This window comes from Tamandua tetradactyla, chromosome 7 (assembly GCF_023851605.1).
Source record: "Tamandua tetradactyla isolate mTamTet1 chromosome 7, mTamTet1.pri, whole genome shotgun sequence".
Lineage (NCBI taxonomy): Eukaryota > Metazoa > Chordata > Mammalia > Pilosa > Myrmecophagidae > Tamandua > Tamandua tetradactyla.
Genome location: NC_135333.1, coordinates 61,232,606 through 61,254,247, shown reverse-complemented (window position 1 = coordinate 61,254,247; position 21,642 = coordinate 61,232,606). Strand labels below are relative to the sequence as shown.

General features: G+C 46.9%; 1 protein-coding gene across 3 annotated transcripts in view; it reads right to left on the bottom strand.

Moving 5' to 3' along the window:
* Positions 1 to 5,995: 5,995 nt before the first annotated feature.
* The window catches only part of ADA2 (adenosine deaminase 2), a 66,912-nt gene continuing 51,265 nt past the window's right edge, over positions 5,996 to 21,642 (bottom strand). For all 3 annotated transcript variants that reach the window (XM_077169583.1, XM_077169584.1, XM_077169582.1), the window contains 6 exons: positions 15,815 to 15,942; positions 14,144 to 14,234; positions 12,272 to 12,380; positions 9,845 to 10,002; positions 7,642 to 7,844; positions 5,996 to 7,386 (listed from right to left, as the gene is read on the bottom strand). In XM_077169583.1, coding sequence (XP_077025698.1) covers positions 7,290 to 7,386; positions 7,642 to 7,844; positions 9,845 to 10,002; positions 12,272 to 12,380; positions 14,144 to 14,234; positions 15,815 to 15,942 — 786 coding nt within the window. In that variant the 3' untranslated portion in view covers positions 5,996 to 7,289. The remainder of the gene's footprint in view (positions 7,387 to 7,641; positions 7,845 to 9,844; positions 10,003 to 12,271; positions 12,381 to 14,143; positions 14,235 to 15,814; positions 15,943 to 21,642) is intronic.

Genomic DNA, 21,642 nt, shown 5'->3' with positions numbered 1-21,642 from the left:
TTTTTCTTTTTCTTCTCTACTTTTGTGAATTCCACAAATTTGCTTCCACAAGCATGTTGTACACTCAGAAATTAATTTTTATTCAGATTTATTTACTCTCGCATATTTATTATTTTATCCATCTATTTCAGCTTTACTCCCTTCTGACTGGAGGCCGACCAGCGGGAGAGCAGAGTTGCCGGAAGCAGCCGCGTGGGAGCGGGAGCGGCCAGCAGGAGGCAGCAGCACCCCGCGGTCCGCCCGCCGCCGGCCCCAGGTGACCCCCAGGAGGCGCCCTGCGGGAAAGGCCCCTCCTGGCGCCCTCAGACTCAACGCGAATCGCCGCTTCCTTTCCGCATGTGTCGGTCTTAGGCCATTTCCCACTCAGTGTCAGCCACTGGGTCTCGGGGGCGAGGCGGGGGCGGGGCGCGGGGCACGGCTGTCTGTGTGCCTGAGGCCGGAGGGGGCGGGGGGATTCCCAGGACCGCCCTCTGCAGAGGAACCCTGGACAAAGGGAAGGCTCTTAGGCAGAGGCCCCGGCGCCAAGAATCCATTCCTCCCTGGGGAGGGGGACAGGAAACTGAGGCTGTTTCCGGGGCTGGGACACGGCCAGAGGTCAGGAGAGGGGTCAGCCTGTCCCAGGAGGGAAACAGCTGCTCCCAGCTGGTCTGATGCATCTGGCCTAATCAGGCTGGAGGGGGCTGTCCCCGGGTAGATAAGCGCCACCCTCTGAGCCTGTCCTGCCCCCCCCCCCCCAGGGGGTCATGGTGAACCTGTTCTGGACTGAGGACCAGAAAAGAACTCCAGGCACCGGGAGCAAATATCCCCTGTGTGTAGATTCAGTACTAGGCTGAGAATCAGGAAACCTGCTCTCACCTATTATCCTTGGGAGATTTATTTACCCCCTCTGCTCTTAGGTCATCTGTAACATAGACGTTAGATAAAATGACCTTTAGGCCTCTCCCAGCTCTGATATTCAACAAATCTAAAAACTCTAGCCCCTCCACTTTCCCTACCCCAGAGCTGGCTGAGCCCCAGGGAGGCCTGGCTGAACTGGGACAAGCCCCTTCCCCCTAACAGATGGTCTCTGGACAGTTTCTAGGCAAAAAGCTATGGCAGGTTAGATCCCGGCCACCCTGAAGGAGGGGGAGGAAAAGGCTGTTGGCTAAAAGTCTGGACAAAATGAGACCAGCAGCTCTGCCTTGGCCCCACCTTGATGGGTGAGCTTTAAGGGTGATGGCTATTTCTTGTGACAAAACCAATCCAAAATTGCTCCCCTGCCCCCTGGCACCACAATAGCTCTCCCAGCCCCCAAATGTTTTACTTACACTCTTCCCACACTGGGAAGAAAAGACAGGAGGAGAGGTTGTTTTTAGAATAACCACTGTTGAAAGAAACATGTATGTAAAGATAAGGCATAATCCTAGTCAATCCGCAAGTGATCAGTTCTCGTGAGAGGCAGGGATCACACCAGTCATTCACATTTTGACCCTGAGATTCTGGACTTAGTGGTCAAGATGGCCCAAGCTCTGGTAGGTATTAAACATGAGGCAGACAAACCTTCCTGAGGAAGCTCCCTGAAAGCACGGTGGCCACAGACAGCTTAGCTTGCAGACACGGAGGCTGAAGGCTGCAAACCTAAGTGTTCCAAGAACAAAGCAGACTGCCACCATCTTTTATAACCTCACCTTGGAAGCCACATAGTGTCTCTCCTGCCCTACTCTGTTCATCAGAACAGTGACAAACCCCTCTTCATTCCAATGAAGGAGGCAGCAACCCGCCTCTTTTGATGGAAGACTGTCAAGGAAACCCTAAGCCAGAGCTGCCCAGCTGAGGCCTTCCTGGATTGGGGTGGGGTGGGGAAAGGCGAGCATTCTACCTCTAAACCACTTGTACACCCACTTCCTGTATTCTTGACCCACACAAACTGTGAGAGGGAACAAGTTTTAATTGTTATTTTAAATGCTACGTTTTGGGGTAATTTGTTACATGCAATCAATAACCAGAAGAGCTACCATCATGGTAATAATGGAGTCACTCAATATCCTCAACCAAGGCAGAAACTAGTAGGTGAAAGTATGATGGAGAATTAGATTTTCACATGGAGTAAATATCTCTCCTCACAAAATATTGATTAATGGCAAATCGTGGCAGACACCACCTTCTGTAAGGAATCAAAGTTAATATCCTTGTAACAGATAAACTGGCACATGTGCACTGACATGCTGGCAAATGCCCAACAGCCGGCTCTGGGGTGCAGGAGACAATGGTGTGTAGCATTTGCTCATTACTGGGGTGTCAAAACTCCCACCGAACCTACTTTCAGACTACCCATGGTTTAACAAGCAGCCTGCAAAATGACTGAAATTTCACAATCTTTTTTTGGTAGACACCACCCTGTGCCACGTGCCCCTAACATGACACCACCGAGGAGGACAGAGCATCACTTTTGAGGCATTCCTTTCAAAAACTCATAGCCGGATTCTGGTCATAAGGAAACATTAGACAAATTCAAAAGGACATCTTAGGGTGGGCCATGGTGGCTCAGCAGGCAGACTTCTCGCCTGTCATGCCAGAGACCCGGGTTCAATTCCCGCTGCCTGCCCATGCGAAAAACAAAAAACGAAGGACATCCTACAAAATAATTGGCCTGTACTCCACACAATGTCAAAGTCACAAAACACAAGGAAAGACTGAGGAATGCTTCAGACTGAAAGAGACCAAAGAGATAGGACAACCCAAAGTAAAATGTGATCCTGGATTGGGTTCCAGACCAGAAGGGAAAAATAAGCTGTGAAGGGCCAGATGGTAGCAATTTTATCAATGTTAATTTCCTGGTTTGGATGGTCGCACTGTGGCTACAAAGGAGAATGTCACCATCTTTTAGGAAATGCATACAGGAGTATTGAGGGGTGAGGGGCATATTGTCTGCAACTTACCTCCGTTTGTTAGAAAATAAGAGCATAAGAAGATGATAGATTGGGATACAGATAGATAGTTAGACAGATAGATAGATAATAGAGATGATAGATATACAGATAGATGACACAGATGATAGATAAATGATATTGATAGGTGACAGATGTATAGATAGGTATAGATAGATGATAGATTGCTAGATAAATGACACACAGATATATAGATGATATAGAGACACAGATGATTAATAATGATACCAATATAGATTGGTAAATTATACAGATTATAGATGATACAGATTAGATAGATAGATAGATAGACAGATAGATAGATATAGAAAGAAAGAATGATACAGCAAATGTTGTAAAATATTAACAATTGGGGAGCCTCGGCCAAGAGTATGTGGGAAAGGGGTATGGGATGTATGAGGTTTTTTCTTCTTTTTCTGGAGCGATACAAAAAAAAAAAAAAGAGTGTATGGGAGTTATTTGTACTATTCTAGCAACTTTTCTGAAAGTTTGAAATTATTTCAAAATAAAAAGATAAAAGCTCTATGGTTTCCCCTGAGGTAGAATCCCAACTTCTAACCCTCCAGGAAATAGGATGATTTGCACCTCTCAGAACCAATAATGGTAACAGTATTCCCTCAGTTTGAATTTCCAGAAGCCCCTGGCCTTCCCCAAGGAACTGTGCACATTGGAGCAAAATCTCCAGGATCCGTGAGGAGGAGGCCAGGCAGGGACCATCCATCCAGTGGCCAGAGGATGGAGACTTACTCTACAGTAAGCTTAGCAGGTTACTGACTCCTAGGGGGTCTTCCAGCCCTGACAAACTCATCTGACAAAGAAGGAAAAAGGATATCACCTCAAGCTGATGGAAAAATGTAAACATACACACACACAGTAATAAAAGCAGGGTTTTTTTTTTATTTAAATTTTTTTTTTATTAACGGAAAGAAAGAAAAAAAAAAGAAATTAACACAACATTTAGAAATCATACCGTTCTACATATGCACTCAGTAATTCTTAATATCATCACATAGATGCATGATCATCGTTTCTTAGTACATTTGCATCGGTTTAGAGGAACTAGCAACAAAACAGAAAAAGATATAAAATGTTAATATAGAGAAAAGAAATAAAAGTAGTAATAATAGTAAAAAACAACAACAAAAAAACCCTATAGCTCAGATGCAGCTTCATTCAGTGTTTTAACATGATTACTTTACAATTAGGTATTATTGTGCTGTCCATTTTTGAGTTTTTGTATCTAGTCCTGTTGCACAGTCTGTATCCCTTCCACTCCAATTACCCATTATCTTACCCTGTTTCTAACTCCTGCTGGACTCTGTTACCAATGACATATTTCAAGTTTATTCTCGAATGTCCGTTCACATCAGTGGAACCATACAGTATTTGTCCTTTAGTTTTTGGCTGGACTCACTCAGCATAATATTCTCTAGGTCCATCCATGTTATTACATGCTTCATAAGTTTATCTTGTCTTAAAGCTGCATAATATTCCATCGTATGTATATACCACAGTTTATTTAGCCATTCTTCTGTTGATGGACATTTTGGCTGTTTCCATCTCTTTGCAATTGTAAATAATGCTGCTATAAACATTGGTGTGCAAATGTCCGTTTGTGTCTTTGCCCTTAAGTCCTTTGAGTAGATACCTAGCAATGGTATTGCTGGGTCGTATGGCAATTCTATATTCAGCTTTTTGAGGAACCGCCAAACTGCCTTCCACAGTGGTTGCACCATTTGACATTCCCACCAATAGTGGATAAGTGTGCCTCTTTCTCCGCATCCTCTCCAGCACTTGTCATTTTCTGTTTTGTTGATAATGGCCATTCTGGTGGGTGTGAGATGATATCTCATTGTGGTTTTGATTTGCATTTCTCTAATGGCCAGGGACATTGAGCATTTCTTCATGTGCCTCTTGGCCATCCGTATTTCCTCTTCCGGTAGGTGTCTGTTCAAGTCTTTTTCCCATTTTGTAATTGGGTTGGCTGTCTTTTTGTTGTTGAGTTGAACAATCTCTTTATATATTCTGGATACTAGACCTTTATCTGATATGTCATTTCCAAATATTATCTCCCATTGTGTAGGCTGTCTTTCTACTTTCTTGATGAAGTTCTTTGATGAAAAGCAGGGTTTTTAAATTCAAATTACAAAAACATTTTTTTGTTAACAGAAGCTTTTACTTCAGATTTCCTTTAAGTAAATTACAAGCTCCAGTGTAGCATGATTTAATTTACAAAAATTCACTTGGCAGACACGTTTTTCTAAAAGACCTATGTTAGGGCATCCCCCAAAATACTGAGGGAAACACCAAGCTTTTTGTAGGCATAAATGCCTACAACCTATTTCCAAGACTAGTTTTCCCTTCTCTGATGCCACCTTCACAACTCAAGCATCCAGTTCTGTGAGTAGCTGTAGTTTTCTGCCTAGGGCTCTGGTCTGTTGAACTAGGCATGAAGGCAAGAAAAAAGGCTGCAGCTAGTTGATTTCACCAAGTCCATGCCAGAAACCCTGTGCTCCATCCCGTGCATCCCCCCACACTCCCCCATACCCCCCCCATAGTCATGTCATCCAACCCACTGCCTACACCCATTCTGCTAAGTCCCATTCTCACCATTTATTAAATCTAAGTCTGCTGAGCTGGGAATGAAAAAAGAGCTATTGTGATTGGTTAGGGTGGTGAATCAAAGACCCTCAGAGTTAAACAGGATATTAAGGCCTTGTGCCACCTGGGTACCCAGCCTGTGGTTGAGGACCCCTAGTTGGCAAGCTTTTTCCCAGTGCCATTAGCAAAACAGTAATAAACCAGAGAGACAGCTGGTGCCCCACCCTCACCCCACCCCGAGCTGGAAGTGCAGGTGACAGATGATGGAAGGGAAGACCTTAGAGTTCCCCTGGGACTTGTAAGAAATACTCTGATTTTCTTCCACATCATCTAGTGGAGTGAAGACAGGGCTGACTTCTTTCCTTTCTTCTCCCAAAGACCATGCTAGGAGCCAAAATCTCATGACAAGAGGTCTTTTGTTTGGAGAGACTCTGCTCTGCTCCCTCCTGCCTCAGCAACCAGCTCAATAAACACTGGTGATGTCTATTTATTCAACAGTTCTTTTACTGAAAACGAATTAGGCTCTAGGCTCACAGTGTGCATGAAACAATCATTTGGCCTGCCCACGTGGAGTTTACAATCCCAGGAGAGTGAGAGACTGGAAACGCAGAAATATATCCATAATAACAAATGGTGGTAAGAGACATGAAAAATGTCCTATGATAAAGGATAACAGATTAGGGGGTTGAAGAAACCTTCCTGAGACAGTGACACTGGACTTGAAACCTGAAGGAGAAAAGAGAGGAGAGAAATGGGTAGATTCAAGATAGACTAGACTGGATGATGAACTGGATATAGAGAACAGGCAAGAGAGAGCAGGGTTGGGAATTTCTCCAAAAGTGTGTAGCTTGAGCAACTGGGTAGAATGGATGGAGGTGCCATGAGGCGAAACACCAGGATATGAGCAGATTTGCAGGAAAGAGATTGATGTGGCCCAATTTATCAATTTTTTTTTCTTTTGTTACTTGTGCTTTTGGTGTCATATCTAAGAACCCATTGCCTAATGCACGGTCATGAAGATTTTTTCCAAGTTTTCTTTTAAGAGTTTCATGATTTGAGCTCTTACAAATAGGCCATCAATCCATTTTGAGTTAATCTGTGCATATGGTGTGAGGGAGGGGTACAGATTCATTCTTCTGCATGTGGATATCAGTTTTCCCAGCACCATTTGTTGAAGACACTATTCTTTTGAAGGGAAGAGGTTGAGAGCTCAGAATTGCACATAGTAGGTCTCTGAGATTCCCATGAGCCATCAGATGAATAAATAAATGTGGGACTCATTTGCAAATAAATGGTATTTTAAAATCCAGTAAAATGGATATGACTATCTAGGAAAAGAGTATAGAGCAAGAAGAGGGGAGGAGAGAAGAGAAGAGATGAAAAGAGAAGGAGCCCAGGAATGAGTCCTGAGGGAATTCAGTACAGAGATCAGATAGACAGAAGGATCTAGAAAAGGAAACCCCAAAGCAATGTCCAGAGAGAGAGGGGAAAACCAAGAGAGTTGTCATGAGGTTGAGAGAGAAGAATATTTCAAAAGAAGAGTTTGGTCAACTGGTCAAGAATTTCTGAGTGGTCAAGTAATATGAAGGCCACTGATGACTTTTACAAGGTCAGTTTTGATGAAGAGATGGGGGTGGAGACCATACTGGAGTGGATTTGAGAATAAGAGAAAGTGACGACAGCTTGTGGAGGGTAACTCGTCAGCACTTGACTATGAGAGGAAGCAGACGAATTGGGTGATCGATGGCTGTCTTCACCTCCCTATAGCCTCTCAGACAGGTCAGCTATAAAGTTATTCCAATGTTCCTCCCATGCCTGCATGAAATCCATTTTGTCAGTGTGCGGCAGGGCGCTGTACCTGCAGGAGAAAAGAAGCCCAGTTCAGCCCCAGGGAAGGGGTCAGGGGACAGGCAGTAGTGGGAGGGGATCTCACATGCACACAGAGCATGTTTCTCCTCACTCTGAGAGGAGGAGCAAAACAGAGATAACAGGGATAAAACCCTCTGAAAGCATCCAGGCTTCTACCCCAGACCTCTAGAAGAAGCGAACACAAAGTGCCCCACTTGGGGTGGGACAGCAGGTAGGGATGCAGGAAGTGCATGAGGACACTCACTTGATGGAGTTTATGGCCAACTGCTTGAGTGTCCTCAGGTCAGCCTTCATGCCCCCGATGCCCATAAAAGCCTCGTAGAAATCATAGGACAAGCCTTTGGAGCCGAAGATACCTGGATCATCTGAGCTGATCACCATGGGGTGCCCGTTGGCCATCAGAGCAGCTGCAGGATGGTTTCTTAGGTCAGACACTAGTTTCAAAACCTGTCCGGTAGAAGGTAAGGAAGAAAGGCACATTTTGATTCATTAAAAGAATCACCATGGAGAGGTGAGACTTTGTACTTAACCTGCTCCCATTTTTTTTTTGCATACTGTGTTGTTTATTTTGTGTTTTTTTAAAATATTTTCCCTGAGATACCTCATGCACCGTACAGTCCATCCAAAGTATACAATCAGTGGTTCACTATCATTACATAGATGTGCATTCATCACCATGATCATTTTTATAATATTTGCATCACTCTAGAAAAAGAACTAAGAACAAAAACAAAAACATATCTAAGAAATGATGAATATGCAACTATATGATGATATTGAGAATTACTAATTATATATGTAGAACAGAATGATCATATGTTAATGTTTTTGTTTGCTGTTATTGTTTTCTAATAAATAAATTTTAAAAAAAAAACAAAAAACATAAACACCATATCCCATACCCCTCCCTCTCATTGACCGCTAGTGTTACAATCTACCCAATTTTTTTTGCTCTTTATTCCTCTCCCTATTATTTATTTATTTTTGTCCTTATCTTTTTTTACTCATCTGTCCATATCGTGGATAAAGAGAGTTTCAGCCACAAGGTTTTCACAATCACACTGTCACATTATAAAACTATATAATTACACAATCATCGTCAAGAATCAAGGCTACTGGAACACAGCATCTCCCTTTAGCCTCTCCAGAACACCATAAACTAAAAAAGGATATCTGTATAATGCGTAAGAATGACCTCCAGGATAACCTCTCAAATCTGTTTGAAATCTCTCAGCTACTGACACTTTATTTTGTCTCATTTCTCTCTTCCCCCTTTTGGTCAAAAAGCCTTTCTTAATCCCATGATTCTGGGTCCCAGCTCATCCCGGGATTTCTCTCCCACATTGCCAGGGAAATTTACACCCCTGGGAGTCGTGTCCTGCGTAGGGCAGGGAGGGCAGTGAGTTCACCTGCCGAGTTGGCTTAGAGAGAGAGGTCACATCTGAGCAACCAAAGAGGTTCTCTGGGGGTGACTTTTAGGCATAATTATAAGTAGGCCTAGCTTCTCCCTTCCAGGAATAAATTTCAGCAGTTTTATTTATTCCTGAATAAATTTCAGGAATAAATATCAGCAGTTCTCCAGGTGGGGAAGTTTAATATTTCCTCCTTTCTCCCTAATCCCCCAAGGGGACTTTGCTAATACTTTTTAATTCTCTTCACAAATTTCTGTGGGATATATTGGGGCATCACACTAACCTGTACAAACTAACAAGATCTCACTCCCTATTCAAAATTCCATGTAATTATAGTGTTCAAATAAACTGACCATACAAGTTAAATTAGATATTATGCTACCAAAAATATAGATTTTGTACCAAATAAACATCTCTTCCTTTGCTCTCACATAGGGGTTGAAGTTTAAAATACAGACCATATCATCCTTTACCCTGTATTCTGATTTACTTTAGTCCTATCCAGATCAGCTTCATTCATATCTCTAATTGAAATCCGATCATTTTTCCAACTGCTTCTTTCTTATCCCCATCACCACTCAGAATACTGGGATGACTTCTGGGTACGGAATAGACCCAGTCCTCATACCCTTCCTAATTTTTTCCAAGTTTCACCACTGCCACACACTTGTGGTCTGACTCTCCCTTGGTCCTGTTCCAAGTGGCTCTCCTGAACACAGCAAGACAGGCAGGTATACAAAGGACCTCAGGAAATGGGTACAAGCAGCAACATCCTACGGCCCCTTCCCGCTTCACTGGTCTCCTCCAATGTCCCTTTAGCTTTGCCCACATCTTTGCCCAAAATTCCACCCCACTGAGGTCCCCTCCTTGTCATGAGTGGCTTACGCAAAAGGTCATCCCCAAATATCGTTACTAATAAGAGAAGGAGCATGAATTAAGGAGAGGAAAACTATTCAGAACAAAGCTTGGGAATCAGAGCAGAGGTTGAGGTTGGGAAGAAAATTATATTCGACCAGTTCCATGGATCACGCATACCTGGTTGGAGATGGGACAGACTTCTATGGGAATGTCCTTTTTCCGGAAATATTCCATGACTGCTGGGTGTTTGCTCAAAGCAAATCCATGGCCAATCCTGGTGGAGTTGAGCACTAGGGCATCCAGAAGGTTTGTGTCTGTGGAAGTACCCTGCCAATCTGAGGTGAAGGGAGAGTATTTGGTAGGGGATGGATGGGTCTAACCCATGCATCATCCTCAGACAAGGGTTCCAGGTCCCCTCCCCGCCCCAAACCTCAGGAAGACAAGAGAGAGAAATTAACTATATATATATATCTCCTTATAACAATGCTGAAGAAAGGTATGGCAGGCCTCCCCTGTTGCTTATTTTATTTTATTTTGAAACAAAAAAAAAAGTTGACACATGGGTTTTATAAATCAACTGAGGACCCTCAACTAGAAAATAGAAAAAATGTGTTTCAGAGTTTTGGCTCTCTGACCCCACAGCCTATATTTTTTCTTCCTTCTTTGTTTCTATATCCATTTCCCTAGAATTCTACATTTATAACCTTTGCAGCAACATGTTGCAGATTCTCTCATGTAGACTATCTATATAGTTATCTGTACATACATTAATTTTATATATATATATATAATTAACAGTATGCTTGGGGCATCATCAATTACCAGATCACAATGGCCATTGCCCATTCACCAGCCATCCCACCACCCCTTTCTTGCAGGCAGAGCCCTCTTTGGAGGGTCAAAATGCCAGATCCTGCCTTTCCCAGCCTCCCTGGCAGCTAGGACAGTTCTAATGCTGGCATGGAAAATTATCTACTGAGGAAGATGCTGGGGATTCCTCCCTAACAAAAATAGATGGACCAGAGAGATTGTCTCCTCTTTTACTTCCTGGATGTGTTCAGGTTTGAATGGCTTCACCATCCCAAGACTAAGTGGGGCAAAATCACCAACTCAATGAGGATGGTGGTTATTGCTTATTATGTGAGATAACAAATTACCTGCTTGTAAACTGACTGTATGTGGGTACTCCATTCCTGACAGGCAAAAGTATCCAAACTGATCCACCTAGAAAGTGTGAAAATTCTACTTTTCTGTGAGGCATAAAACCCATGAATTTCCTTTGCTGGCCAGGGCATGTATGTTAGGTTGCATTTCACTGGTTTCCTAATCTAGTACTTTTTTTCTTTTTTTTTTAATGCAATTTTATTGAGATACATCCACACGCCATACAATCCATCCTAGGTATATAATCAATGACTCATATTAGTACTTTCTTTTTTAAAAGATTTCTTCTTTGTTTAAATAAGAATATTTCTCTTGGGAATTAAATACCTGACTCCTGGAAAAATCCTCTACTAGGACCACACATCTTGTAATTTGGTTAGGTTCTATGTTACATTGTTTCATACTGGTCTTTAATTCTCTCCGGTGTGAAATAATCATCTTCCCAAAAAGACCACAAAGTTTTTAAGCTAAACCACACTGCTCTCTTCTACATACAATTCTTTAAATCTTTTAGCATATACTTTGATGTACACTGGAGCTAAATTAACTCAAAATGTCCAGGAAAAAGGGATACTGCACATGGACCTTTCTTAGGAGAGAAGGTGTGATAAACCAAGGTTTTAGTCTAGTAAGGGAATGCAAGCCTCCCACTGCCCTCTCTTCTCCTTGGTCCCCTGAGGATGCCTGGGGCTCTCTGATAGTTGGGGTGCAGCATCTTACCTCCCTCCTGGTCTAGGCCCCCATTTGAACAGCCTCCCCCAAATCTTTACTCTTCATCTGAAATTTCAGCCATGATCTGGTCTTCCTTTTGCTAAGGGTTTGTACCTTCTAAGGACAGGGTATATGGCAACTGTGACAGAAGACAGAGTGGACCCATGGGTTGGGCTCTGGAAAACAAAGAAGTGGTTGGGCTCAGAGCAGCAAGGGGTCACCTGTTCAGCACTGGTGGTGGGCAGAACCCCCAGGATGACAGAACAGACCCAGTTCTGGGTCCTCTTCTGCCACCTGCCAGCCAGGTTTCTTTGTAAAACGGAGGTCATCAGAGAGCGTTCACATTCAGATTCCACTACTTGGCAGCTCTTCAGCTTTGGACCAGGGCTCCATATTTGGAGCTTTGGGCTCTTCATTTATAAAACTGGGGGATAAACATACACACCTGGCAGGACAGGGACAAGAATTAGAAATGATATATGTAAAATGCCTGATCCTCGGAGGGCCCCCAGCAAGCCACAGTTGTAATTACCATGTTATTCCTTCTACAGGGGGCTGTGGCCAGGATTAGCTGAGATAATGCACATGAAAGGGCTCCAAAAATAGATGAATGCTATAAAAGGGCTAAAGGCTCTAAATATAAGGTCACAGCCCACTGGGACTCTCAGGCGATGGTGAGGGGCTCTCCTCCCTCCAGGCCCTGCTTGTGTCCTCTGTGGCTCAGCTCACCTGTCTCTCCGGCATGGAAAAAGTAAGGTAGTTTCATGCCTTGCAAGGTTGGTATCAGCAAAGCCTCCTGGTAGTCACGCAGGGTGCGGCCGGTGTCCTCACGCCCCACCTGCCGGTCAGAGAGGAGAGACATGGGGGCATCTGCATGGTGCATGCCTCGCTTTTGCCAATGGTGTCCCCTGCACCAGTAAACGCCCTTCCTTGTGCCCAGCTACTGCTGCCCAAAGTCCCTTGTCCCGTGGCCTTTTAAGAAGGAGGAGGAGAAGGGTTGGGCAAGAGAGGAAAGTACAATATTGCCTCCAAATAATTCCTTCCTTATTCAGAGGATTTACCTTGTGCCCTCCCAGCCCCTTCCACCTTGACTTCTTACACCACCTGTGTTTCAGCCCTGTGCTCCTCAGAGGAGAGAGAGACAGAGACAGGGAAAGAGAGACAGAGAGAGGGAAACAGAGAGACAGAGAGAGGCAGACAGAGAGTCCAAGAGACGAAGAGAATCAGAAAGCAAGCCCTGAACCAGGAGTCTGGAGGCCTGGAGTCCTCGGCCCCCATCACCCATGGCCCTTGGGGACATCAGTTTCTCTCTCCGTGACTCAGTTTCCCAGCTGTAACCTGAGGAGTAACTACACCAAAATCATGCTTTTCAAACCAAGCCACATGTACCCTCAGGGCTCCGCAGCTGCATGGCAGGAAAAAGGGTGTCCAGGATAAAAAGGGCAACTCCTTCAGCATGCCAGTTAGTAATTTGTGGGGACAGAGGGCAGGGAGGGAATGATGCATGTTTATGTTAAAACAAACATGGATAGTCAGTGGAGAAGAATGCAGCGTAGACTTGAAAGAAACTTGGAACTTGCAAGTGGACCGCTTTGGACAACGACTGATTCCCACTGCAGATTCCCCTGAGGGCTCCGACTTCCTCGGAGGCCTCGCCCACTGGATGTGCCTGAGTGGACATTTTGGGAACTCTGCACTAGAAGCCCTCCCTCTAATAGTCTTTCTAATCTAACGTTCATGGCAACTTTTGTCAGAGCCGCAAGTAGAGGGAAACGACAAGATCAGAGGACCTTGTACCCCTTTCTAGAGAGGCCAGGTCTTCCGAGCATCCCCGAGGACCCCAGGAGGGCAGCCTGGCCCCAAACTAAAATGACTCCCCCACTGCCGCTCCTTTGGGCTCTGGACAGTCTGTAGCTGAGAGCTTAGGTACGGTCTCAGGTTAATATGCAGTTTACCTAAGAGGAACTCAGGACAGCCCTTTAGCCAGCCAGTCCAAATTAATTTAGATGGCTTAATGATATTCAGGAATTAATTAGATTAGAGTGCTGTCCCCTCAGAAGCCTGGCCTGGGTGTTAGGGCCTGGCTGTGGCTTTGATCTTTTGCAGATGGGGACAGAAACAACAGCTTCAGCTGTGCAGCTTCAAAAATAGGTGGGGAAGTAAGTGGGATAAAGAAGGGGGAGAGGACAAATCCCACATCCTTGACATTGTTGCCCCATTTCAGACTCCACTTCCAGACACCACCCCCTCTGTGTGTTACACGGGGCAGGGACAGTTTTAAGAGTCCGATGCAGGTTGGCAGTGTGGACTAGAAAAGAGGGCAGCAGGCAGGGCGATGGGCAATAAGCCCCTAATTATTGTCTACTCCCAGAATCCCTTCCTTATTCTGGAACTCTCCGTTTTCTGCTGGAAATGGTCACTGCTGGACTCTGAGCAGGTCAGAGGTCAGCCACCTGCACCTCCCCAAAGGTTTCAGGGTGGGCTGGCCCCAACCCGTGCCTTCCCTTCATAAAGAGCTGCCGCTCAGACCCCGACGGCCCCTGTGCCCTCCGCCCTCTGGGGGCCTCTCAGTTCACAGATTGGGATAACAAGGCTGGTTACCAGGTCAAACCCCACCACCATCTTGGGGAACTGGGCCCGGAGCTCCATGGCGACTTTGACGGACTGTGCAATGAGAGGCACATCTTTGACTCTGAAAGAGAGAGAAAAAACGGAGGAAACGTGACTGGAGGGGGTGGGAGTGGGGGATGAAGTCTTACCCCAGAGCAGCCCCCTTGGGTCCTGGGGTTGGTCTAGCCCACTCAGAGGATGCAGCAACTATTTCCCAAAGCCTCAGCACCAATATCCACCTGACCAGACTGCTGCAAATGGCTCCATTTGTGAGCTGGTTGGCCCCTATCCATCCCCATCAGGGACCCAACTGATGCCAGTGGTCAGGGTAAGAAATTTTCTCTGCAGTTGGATGAAGCAAACTGACCTTGTTCAAAATGTACCCTGCCTCCCTAAGAGGATGGCTTCAGAAGTGGGCACAGCATTGAGGGTGGCTTTCTGTTCCCTGGACATCTGCAAAATCCTGTGCGTCACCTCCCTCCCTGATAGAGTGCTGGCCCTGACAGCGCTGAGCCCTTCTATTTTCAGCAGACCTTGAGCCGTGCGCTGGTTCTGGCAGGCCTGGTCCTGCAGAAGCCACGACCCAGCTGTCTGACCTCCTTCTGATACTCCTCTCTGCTTCCGTCCAGTACAGGGACAAGGCCAAAGCATGAAGACTAAAGCACCAAAAGGCAACATCTGGCAAACGCCATACGAGGACAGAAACTCCACCCAGCCCCCAGCTGGCTTGTTCCAATCCTCAGCTCGGTGAGGACTAAGACTGGGCTCCCCAACCCCACCCACTTCCTGTCCTCCAGAGCCCTAAGGAAGCACAGGGGCATTTATCACTGAAGCTCTGCCCTGACGTTCTCCTGCCCCTGGCCTTGGGAAGGGGCAGCTGGTGCTGAGGGAGCCTCTGAGCAAGTCCAGCTGGCCCCGTCCTGCAGGCTCCAGGTGGGCCTCAGCTCAAGCAGCCCCCCAAGTGTCCACAAGGAGGGCAGGGGGGCTTAAGAGGAACAGAGGGTGAGGGAAGTCCTGGGAAATCTGGGTGCTCTCCAGAGCCCAGCACACGGGTGGGCAGAGCCAACGGGGGCTGCCACATCCTGTCGGTGCTTGACCTCCTCCCCGACTCAGAGGGACACCATTTGGCTGCTGTCCTACATCTCCCAAAGTGGACATGTCACAGGCTGCTCTTCAACATAAGGGGAGCTCTCTTCCTTTGGTCAAACTGCAAGGAAAATAAAAGCCTATAAAGTTTGTCTGGGAAAGCAGTAGGTCCTTTCTACAACCCCCCAGGTCTCACATGGAGATGCTGAGCCAACTGGACTCAGGGCCTAGGCACCAATCCCAGGACAGAACCCCAGGGCAGACTGAGGCAAAGAAATGAGACAGTTATTCGAACATTCAGGCAAAAATGATATTCCCATGATGGGGTCACTCAAGCCAATGTCGGGTCACAGTCTAGAATGATCCAGAAAATTGCCACCATTCTTCATTTCCATTTGATTGTGGAGCCCTGAACTAAAAATGATTTCAAGGACATATCCCCGCTTTGCACACTTGCACACCAACGCGCACACCTCCATCACCTGTGTCTATCCCTCCTCTTCCTTCTGGCTTTAGCACCCCTGCCCGCATCTCACACTCCCAACCCTTGCAGCCTCAGCCCCACCTCTCTCTCACCTGTGATCCGTATAAATAATTTTGATTCCAACAAATCCAGGATGAGTTTTGGCAAATTCATAAGCCACTTTCTTGTAAGTCTTCACCGACCACTCTCTGCTGTGCACTGTGCCATCCAGTTCATACACCTGCAGGGAGGCAGGTCCCAGCAGACATCAGAGGCAGCGGCGGGAGGAGCAGAACCACATTCCCAGCTTCTCTAGAATAAGGTTGCCCTTTGCACTTGCCTCTTTTGGTGTCTTCAGGGCCTCTGACATTTTTCCAGTGCTTTATTGGAAATCCTAGAGCCCCCCTGGGAAACACCTTTTGATGCCACGAGGCAGGGATTTCTACTAGTCTCGTTCATTACTGGGCTCTCTGCACCTAGAACAGTGCCTGGTGGGTAGGGGTACTCAGTAGAGGCTTGTGTGGTGAAGAATGGGCCAGCTGGGGAGAGGACACAAGCTGGAAAGCCACTTCATCTCCCCATTCTCCCTCCCACAGGTGGGACACCCTGCCATTAGGGACCCAAGAGTGGCATGGGCAAGGGTAGGGAGAAGTAGGTGAGGTAGGTGAGTCAGAGGAAAAGGATGCTGTGGACAAGAGAGATGCATACGGGGAAGGGAGTGTAAGAGGTCCCCTCTAAGTGCCCATGCAGGAGGCTGGTATCTTGGCATTGAGGTACCGGGCAAGCCAAGCCAAGCCGCAGTGAGTGGGAATGGAGCAGTGCCTGAGAGCATTCCCTGCAATACCGGGTGCCTCTGCACCTCCCTCCCCCAACTAACCTTCACTTCCCCCATCACTGAGCAAGGTCTCACCCTTACAAAGAAAATAGAAGTCAAGGGTCAGGACAAGATGCAGGAGTTCTGGAGAAATAATACATAGAGATTCAATTTCTTTCCATGGGCATCAATTAAGTACCTCCTGTGTGTAAGGAACCAAGCTTGGTGTAAGTAAGGCAAGATGTCTGCACTGGATTTTATAATCCAGTAGGAGAGGCAGGTCCTGCTCACTTTTGTAACACACAGCAGGAAGAATCAAGTGCTAAATAGCGGCACCACCCCTGCTCTGGCATGGTAGAGGGAGAAGTAGTTTGTTTTAACTGGATAGGATCAGAGGAGGTTCCTGGAGGAAAATGGTATTGAGCTGGACCTTGAAAGGCAAATAGGAAATCAGGGCAGGCTGCTCTGCAAACAAGCCAGGTCGTCCCGTGGGAGTCAGGAGGCTACAGTCTCAGCCTAAGGAACAGTGGTTCTACACAAGACTGAGAGCACAAGTGAGAAAGAAATGCTCAGGGAGTGGATGGAGGCAGAGAGATGCAAATGAGACTGGAGATCTCTCCTCCGAAAGCAGACAAAGCCTTTCTACTTGCTGGAGCCAGCTCTGGTTTCCGGGGCATGACGTGGAGCAGGGGCTCCCAGGGGACCACCTCCTTTTCTCCTGCACACTAGTCACTGGCGTCACACCACTTCCCTGAGCCCAGAGGCCTCCCCCTTCCCTCCTGGCTGCAACTATTGTGTGTGCCCCTGTGCCCCGATCCAGCTGCCCTCTGCACTCTGGGCAGCTTTACCACCCTCCAGTCCCCCAGCCCAGGGAGCAGTCTTTCGGCTCTTTGATGTCCCGGGGGTCCTGCTTGCTGCCTGTGCTGGGGGCAGTGGGGTGAGCTGGCAGCTGTTTCCAGCCCCTGTTCTCTGACCCATTGGCCTTTGCTCTCTGGCTTCCTCTGTTGCTGCCCCCGGCATCTCATAAGTCCCATCAAGGCCTGCCCCCAGCCAGGGCCCAAGCAACCCACAGGGTTGGGCTTGCTATCCAGAGGTGGAATTTCTCTGATTGCTTGGCCTAAGGGAGGACAGCTCGGGATTCCAGAGAACCTCCCTTGTGAGCTGGGTATTTGGTATTGAGTGTTACTGCTGTTATTTACCAAGAATTTTAAAAATAAGTCTTTCCTGTCATTGATCAAGGAATTCCATCTTCTCTCTAATAGACTTCCAGACCCTCGGTTAGAACCTTCACATCTCTGATGCCGAAGGAAGATGATGTGGTGGGGCCCAGTGGTTCTCAAAGTGTGATCAAAGAAGCCCTGTAGGGGTGCTAGACTCTTCCAGGAGGTCTACAGAGTCAAAATACTTTTCATGGTAACCTTAAAATGTTATTTGTCCTTTTCACTCTCATTCTCATCATAAGCAGATGGTAAAATTTTCCAGAAGCAAAGTGCTGCGTGTTGCTATCATCACTCTGACCACCAGCACATGCGTTCACACGTGTTCATGTATGCATGCATGCTTGTGTGTTCTTGCATTTTAAAATTTTCTGCTTTAATTAATAACACAGTATAAAATCAATAGATCTAAATCAATAAACAAAAGCTCTTTGACAGCCTTGAAATTTTAAGAATGTAAAGGGAGGGGTTCCAGGACCAAAAAGTTTGAGAACCAATACTTTAAAGAATGCAGAATTGTTACCTGAAATTGTCTGGGCATTGCCCAGCTGGTGTGCCACAGGGAGAACAGAACTCTACCCTGTGCCTAAGGGTTGTCACTACCGAGTCACCTGCTCAGACACCCTAACTGGAGTGTGTGCTCCCCGAGGGTGGGCCATGTCATTTCTATCTCCCCAATTCCCCTAATCCTGCACCAGGGTGGGTGCTCAAAACAAAAACAGAATCAATTAGGAAGAACACTGTCCACATGGAGTTTTTGTTTTTGTTTTTGTTTGTGGGGAGGGGGGAGGTCCATGGGCCAGGAGTCATGCCTGGGGTCACATGGAGTTTTAAAAGAATCAAGTTGGGGGGCGGGCCACGGTGGCTCAGCAGGCAAGAATGCTTGCCTGCCATGCTAGAGGACCTGGGTTCGATTCCCAGTGCCTGTCCATGTTAAAAAAAAAAAAGAATCAAATTGGGGTGGTGCGACAGTGGCACAGTGGCAGAGTTTTCGCCTGCCATGCCAGAGACCTGGGTTCGGTTCCCGGTGCCGGCCCATGGGGGGGGGGGGGAGAACCAAGTTGTAGGCAGCATGTTTCAGGGCCGCAATGTCTAGATTAGATGGATGTTGGCAGGTAGAGAGATTTGCAGAATAGAAGGTAGAGAAAGAAAGAAACAAATGAGTCAAAAGACAGTTTTGCCTAAAAGACAATCCCTAGCAGATTAGTTAAGTATGCAGAGAGAAGTAAACGGTGGGACTGGGGTTGCATTGAGGGAGGCTCCCCTACAGCAGCAGTTCCCAGTGAGTGGTTCTGTCATTCCAGGGCTCATCTCCGGAGGAGGCTGGGACTCCTACCTTCCAGGGTTCCAAGCACGCTGCGGGACCCCATGGCGTGGAGTGCCCCTGGGACTGCAGATGCCAAAGCCACACCCTGAGCAGTTTCCTAGTTTCTTTCCAAGCCTGCCCTGGCCCAGGGCTTATACAGCTTGGGCCTCTTGCAAAGAAACAGCAGCTTGATGGAAGCAGCTAAGACAGAATTTGAATGTGCAAGAGCACCCCCCTCAAGGGGTAGGACTGTGGTGTGAGCCGCAGCTCCTCACGGCCTCGTGGCTAGAGTGGTTAGAAGCCAGGTTCCTGGAAGGCTCTCAACTCACTTGGGGGGCTTCGGTCCACTTCTGGATTCAAGCACCCAAGGGAGATGTGATCTGTTCCAAATCAGTCGTGCCTCATGGGGTTGTTGCAAGGATCAAATGAGTTAATATTCATAAAGCACTGAGAAGTGGTAACTATTAATAAAAATAGCAGCTATTATTGTAATTATCTCAAGTCTATTATCAGAACTACAAAAACTACTCAAAACCTGCAGTCGTCGGAGGAAGAGGAGTTAATATCTTAAGAACTCAATTTGAAAGCGCAAGTAGGTGGCGTCGTTTGTCTAAGTCTACACGGTACCAAAAGCTTCTATGGCCATTTAATAAGGCTTTGTGAGTTAGAAGCACAGTAAGCTCAACACACACGCTCTCAACCTTTACCTAAAGTTTAATTAAGGAGCTGTGTATTTATGGAGAAATTACTCAAACTACATCCTATTTATGTACACTGTTATAAGATTACAAAGTTTTATTGTCTACGATATCACAGAATTGTAGAATTTTGAAGCTGGCAGGAACCTTAGGAAAACTTGGGAAGAGAAGTTGCTCAAAGTCAATTACTGATTTATATCAGACCTCAAACCTGGAACTCAGAGTTTCTAACTCACAATGCAATTAGCATTCACTACTGGAGAATCGTTCATTTAACAAGCATGAATTGAGCTTCTACTCAGTACCAGGCATATGCCAAGAGCTCCACATTCCTAGTCCCACTTAATTCTCGAGATGACCCTGCTAGGTGGGTTTCATTTTACAGATGAGGATTGTAAGGCTTAAAAAGGTAAAGGCACTCAGCCTCACCCTTTGGTTGAGGTGGGGGCTGGAGCTCCGCCACGTTTCCTTGCTTACCCTGGGCTGCGTGTGTCCTGAGACTGCCCCAGCACTCACCAATTCCACGTCTAGTAACAGCCCAGTGGGTCCCAGTGTCTCAGCCCTGACCGCACACTGGAATCACCCGGGGAGGGAGAAAACGCTTGCCCCCACCCCCACCCCCCACCCCCGACCAATTAAATCAGAATCTCTGGAGTAGAACCTGTTTTCTGTAAACTCCCCAGGGGATTCTAATCTATAGCTGGGTTAACCACTCCCCTTTTTGTGGATTCTACAGATAAGCAAACAGTGTCATCATAAAGGGGAGCAGTGAGGAGGGGCCCCTAACCTCGAGTTGCCCTATTCCTGCAGAGTTTCTCCAATAATACAGAAAGGTGGTCCCTGTAGCAACAAGCCAGGGGGAGTTTTCAATGACATGTCTGCTAAGAATCCAGGAAAAAGCAAGCGTCTGGGGGTGGGTTGGAGGAGGCAGCGGGAAAGGGGGGATGCTAGTAGTCCTTGTTAGAAGCATGGCGGCATACCCCGAAAATGCCTGATAACAACTATCGTGGGTCCCTTTTCCCTGAGACATGTCCCTCGTCAGGTCTTCAATTGCTAAGGGCCAGCAGGCCAGTCTCTTGTGGATAATCCTCTGGGGTCTGAAAAGAGCCCTGCTAAAGCACGCCGGGACCCAGTCTGGGCCTCCGATTCTGGCAGTGGGGGAAGGGAATGGAGCCCAGGAGATAAGACCCGCCTAGCAACTGTTGCTACAGGCGAGTAGCTTTTGTTATCGAGCATTAGTAACACAATAGGAGGCTGTGCAGCCAGGATAGTCCATCCACATCATCTCCAGGCCCTGAATTAGCCCCACAGCCAAGAAAGGGGCAGTAAAGTGGTTCAGCAAAAGAATTCCAGTGAAGACGGGATTTTAGTTGTTAATGTGTTGATGGCTCCCCCTACTCTGGCTAATGGGGGGCATTAGGCTGAGACTCTCCATGGCTAGAGGCCTTTGTTCGAGGGTCAGGCCAGAACAAATGGTCAGATCCCATCCCCCTCAGCCTCTACCGGAATCAGAAATCCCGGCCAGCTTCTACCTTCTAGGAGGACTGGCTCCGGGGACCGAGTGGGGAGGGAGCACGGATGCTAGGCAGAACCCCCAGGTTGCATCCTCTGGCACCCAGGTCTCTCCACCGGACCAAACTTTCTCTTGTGTTCCAGGCTTTCTCTCTTTTCCTTCAATCCATTTTCTCAGCCACTTCCCCAGATTCGTCCCCCTCCAGGCTCAAGAGGAAAGTCACAGGCCTCAAACGTACCCTCAACGACCTTCTTCCCCCCACCCTCCTACAGAGCCTGAGGTTCTGCAAACTTGGGCATTTGCCCAGCATGAGGCTACCCCCTTCCCAGGGCCAATTCAATGCCAGGTAAAGCACCATCTTGGGAAATGGCATTTCTTCTCCAGAAGTGCTGA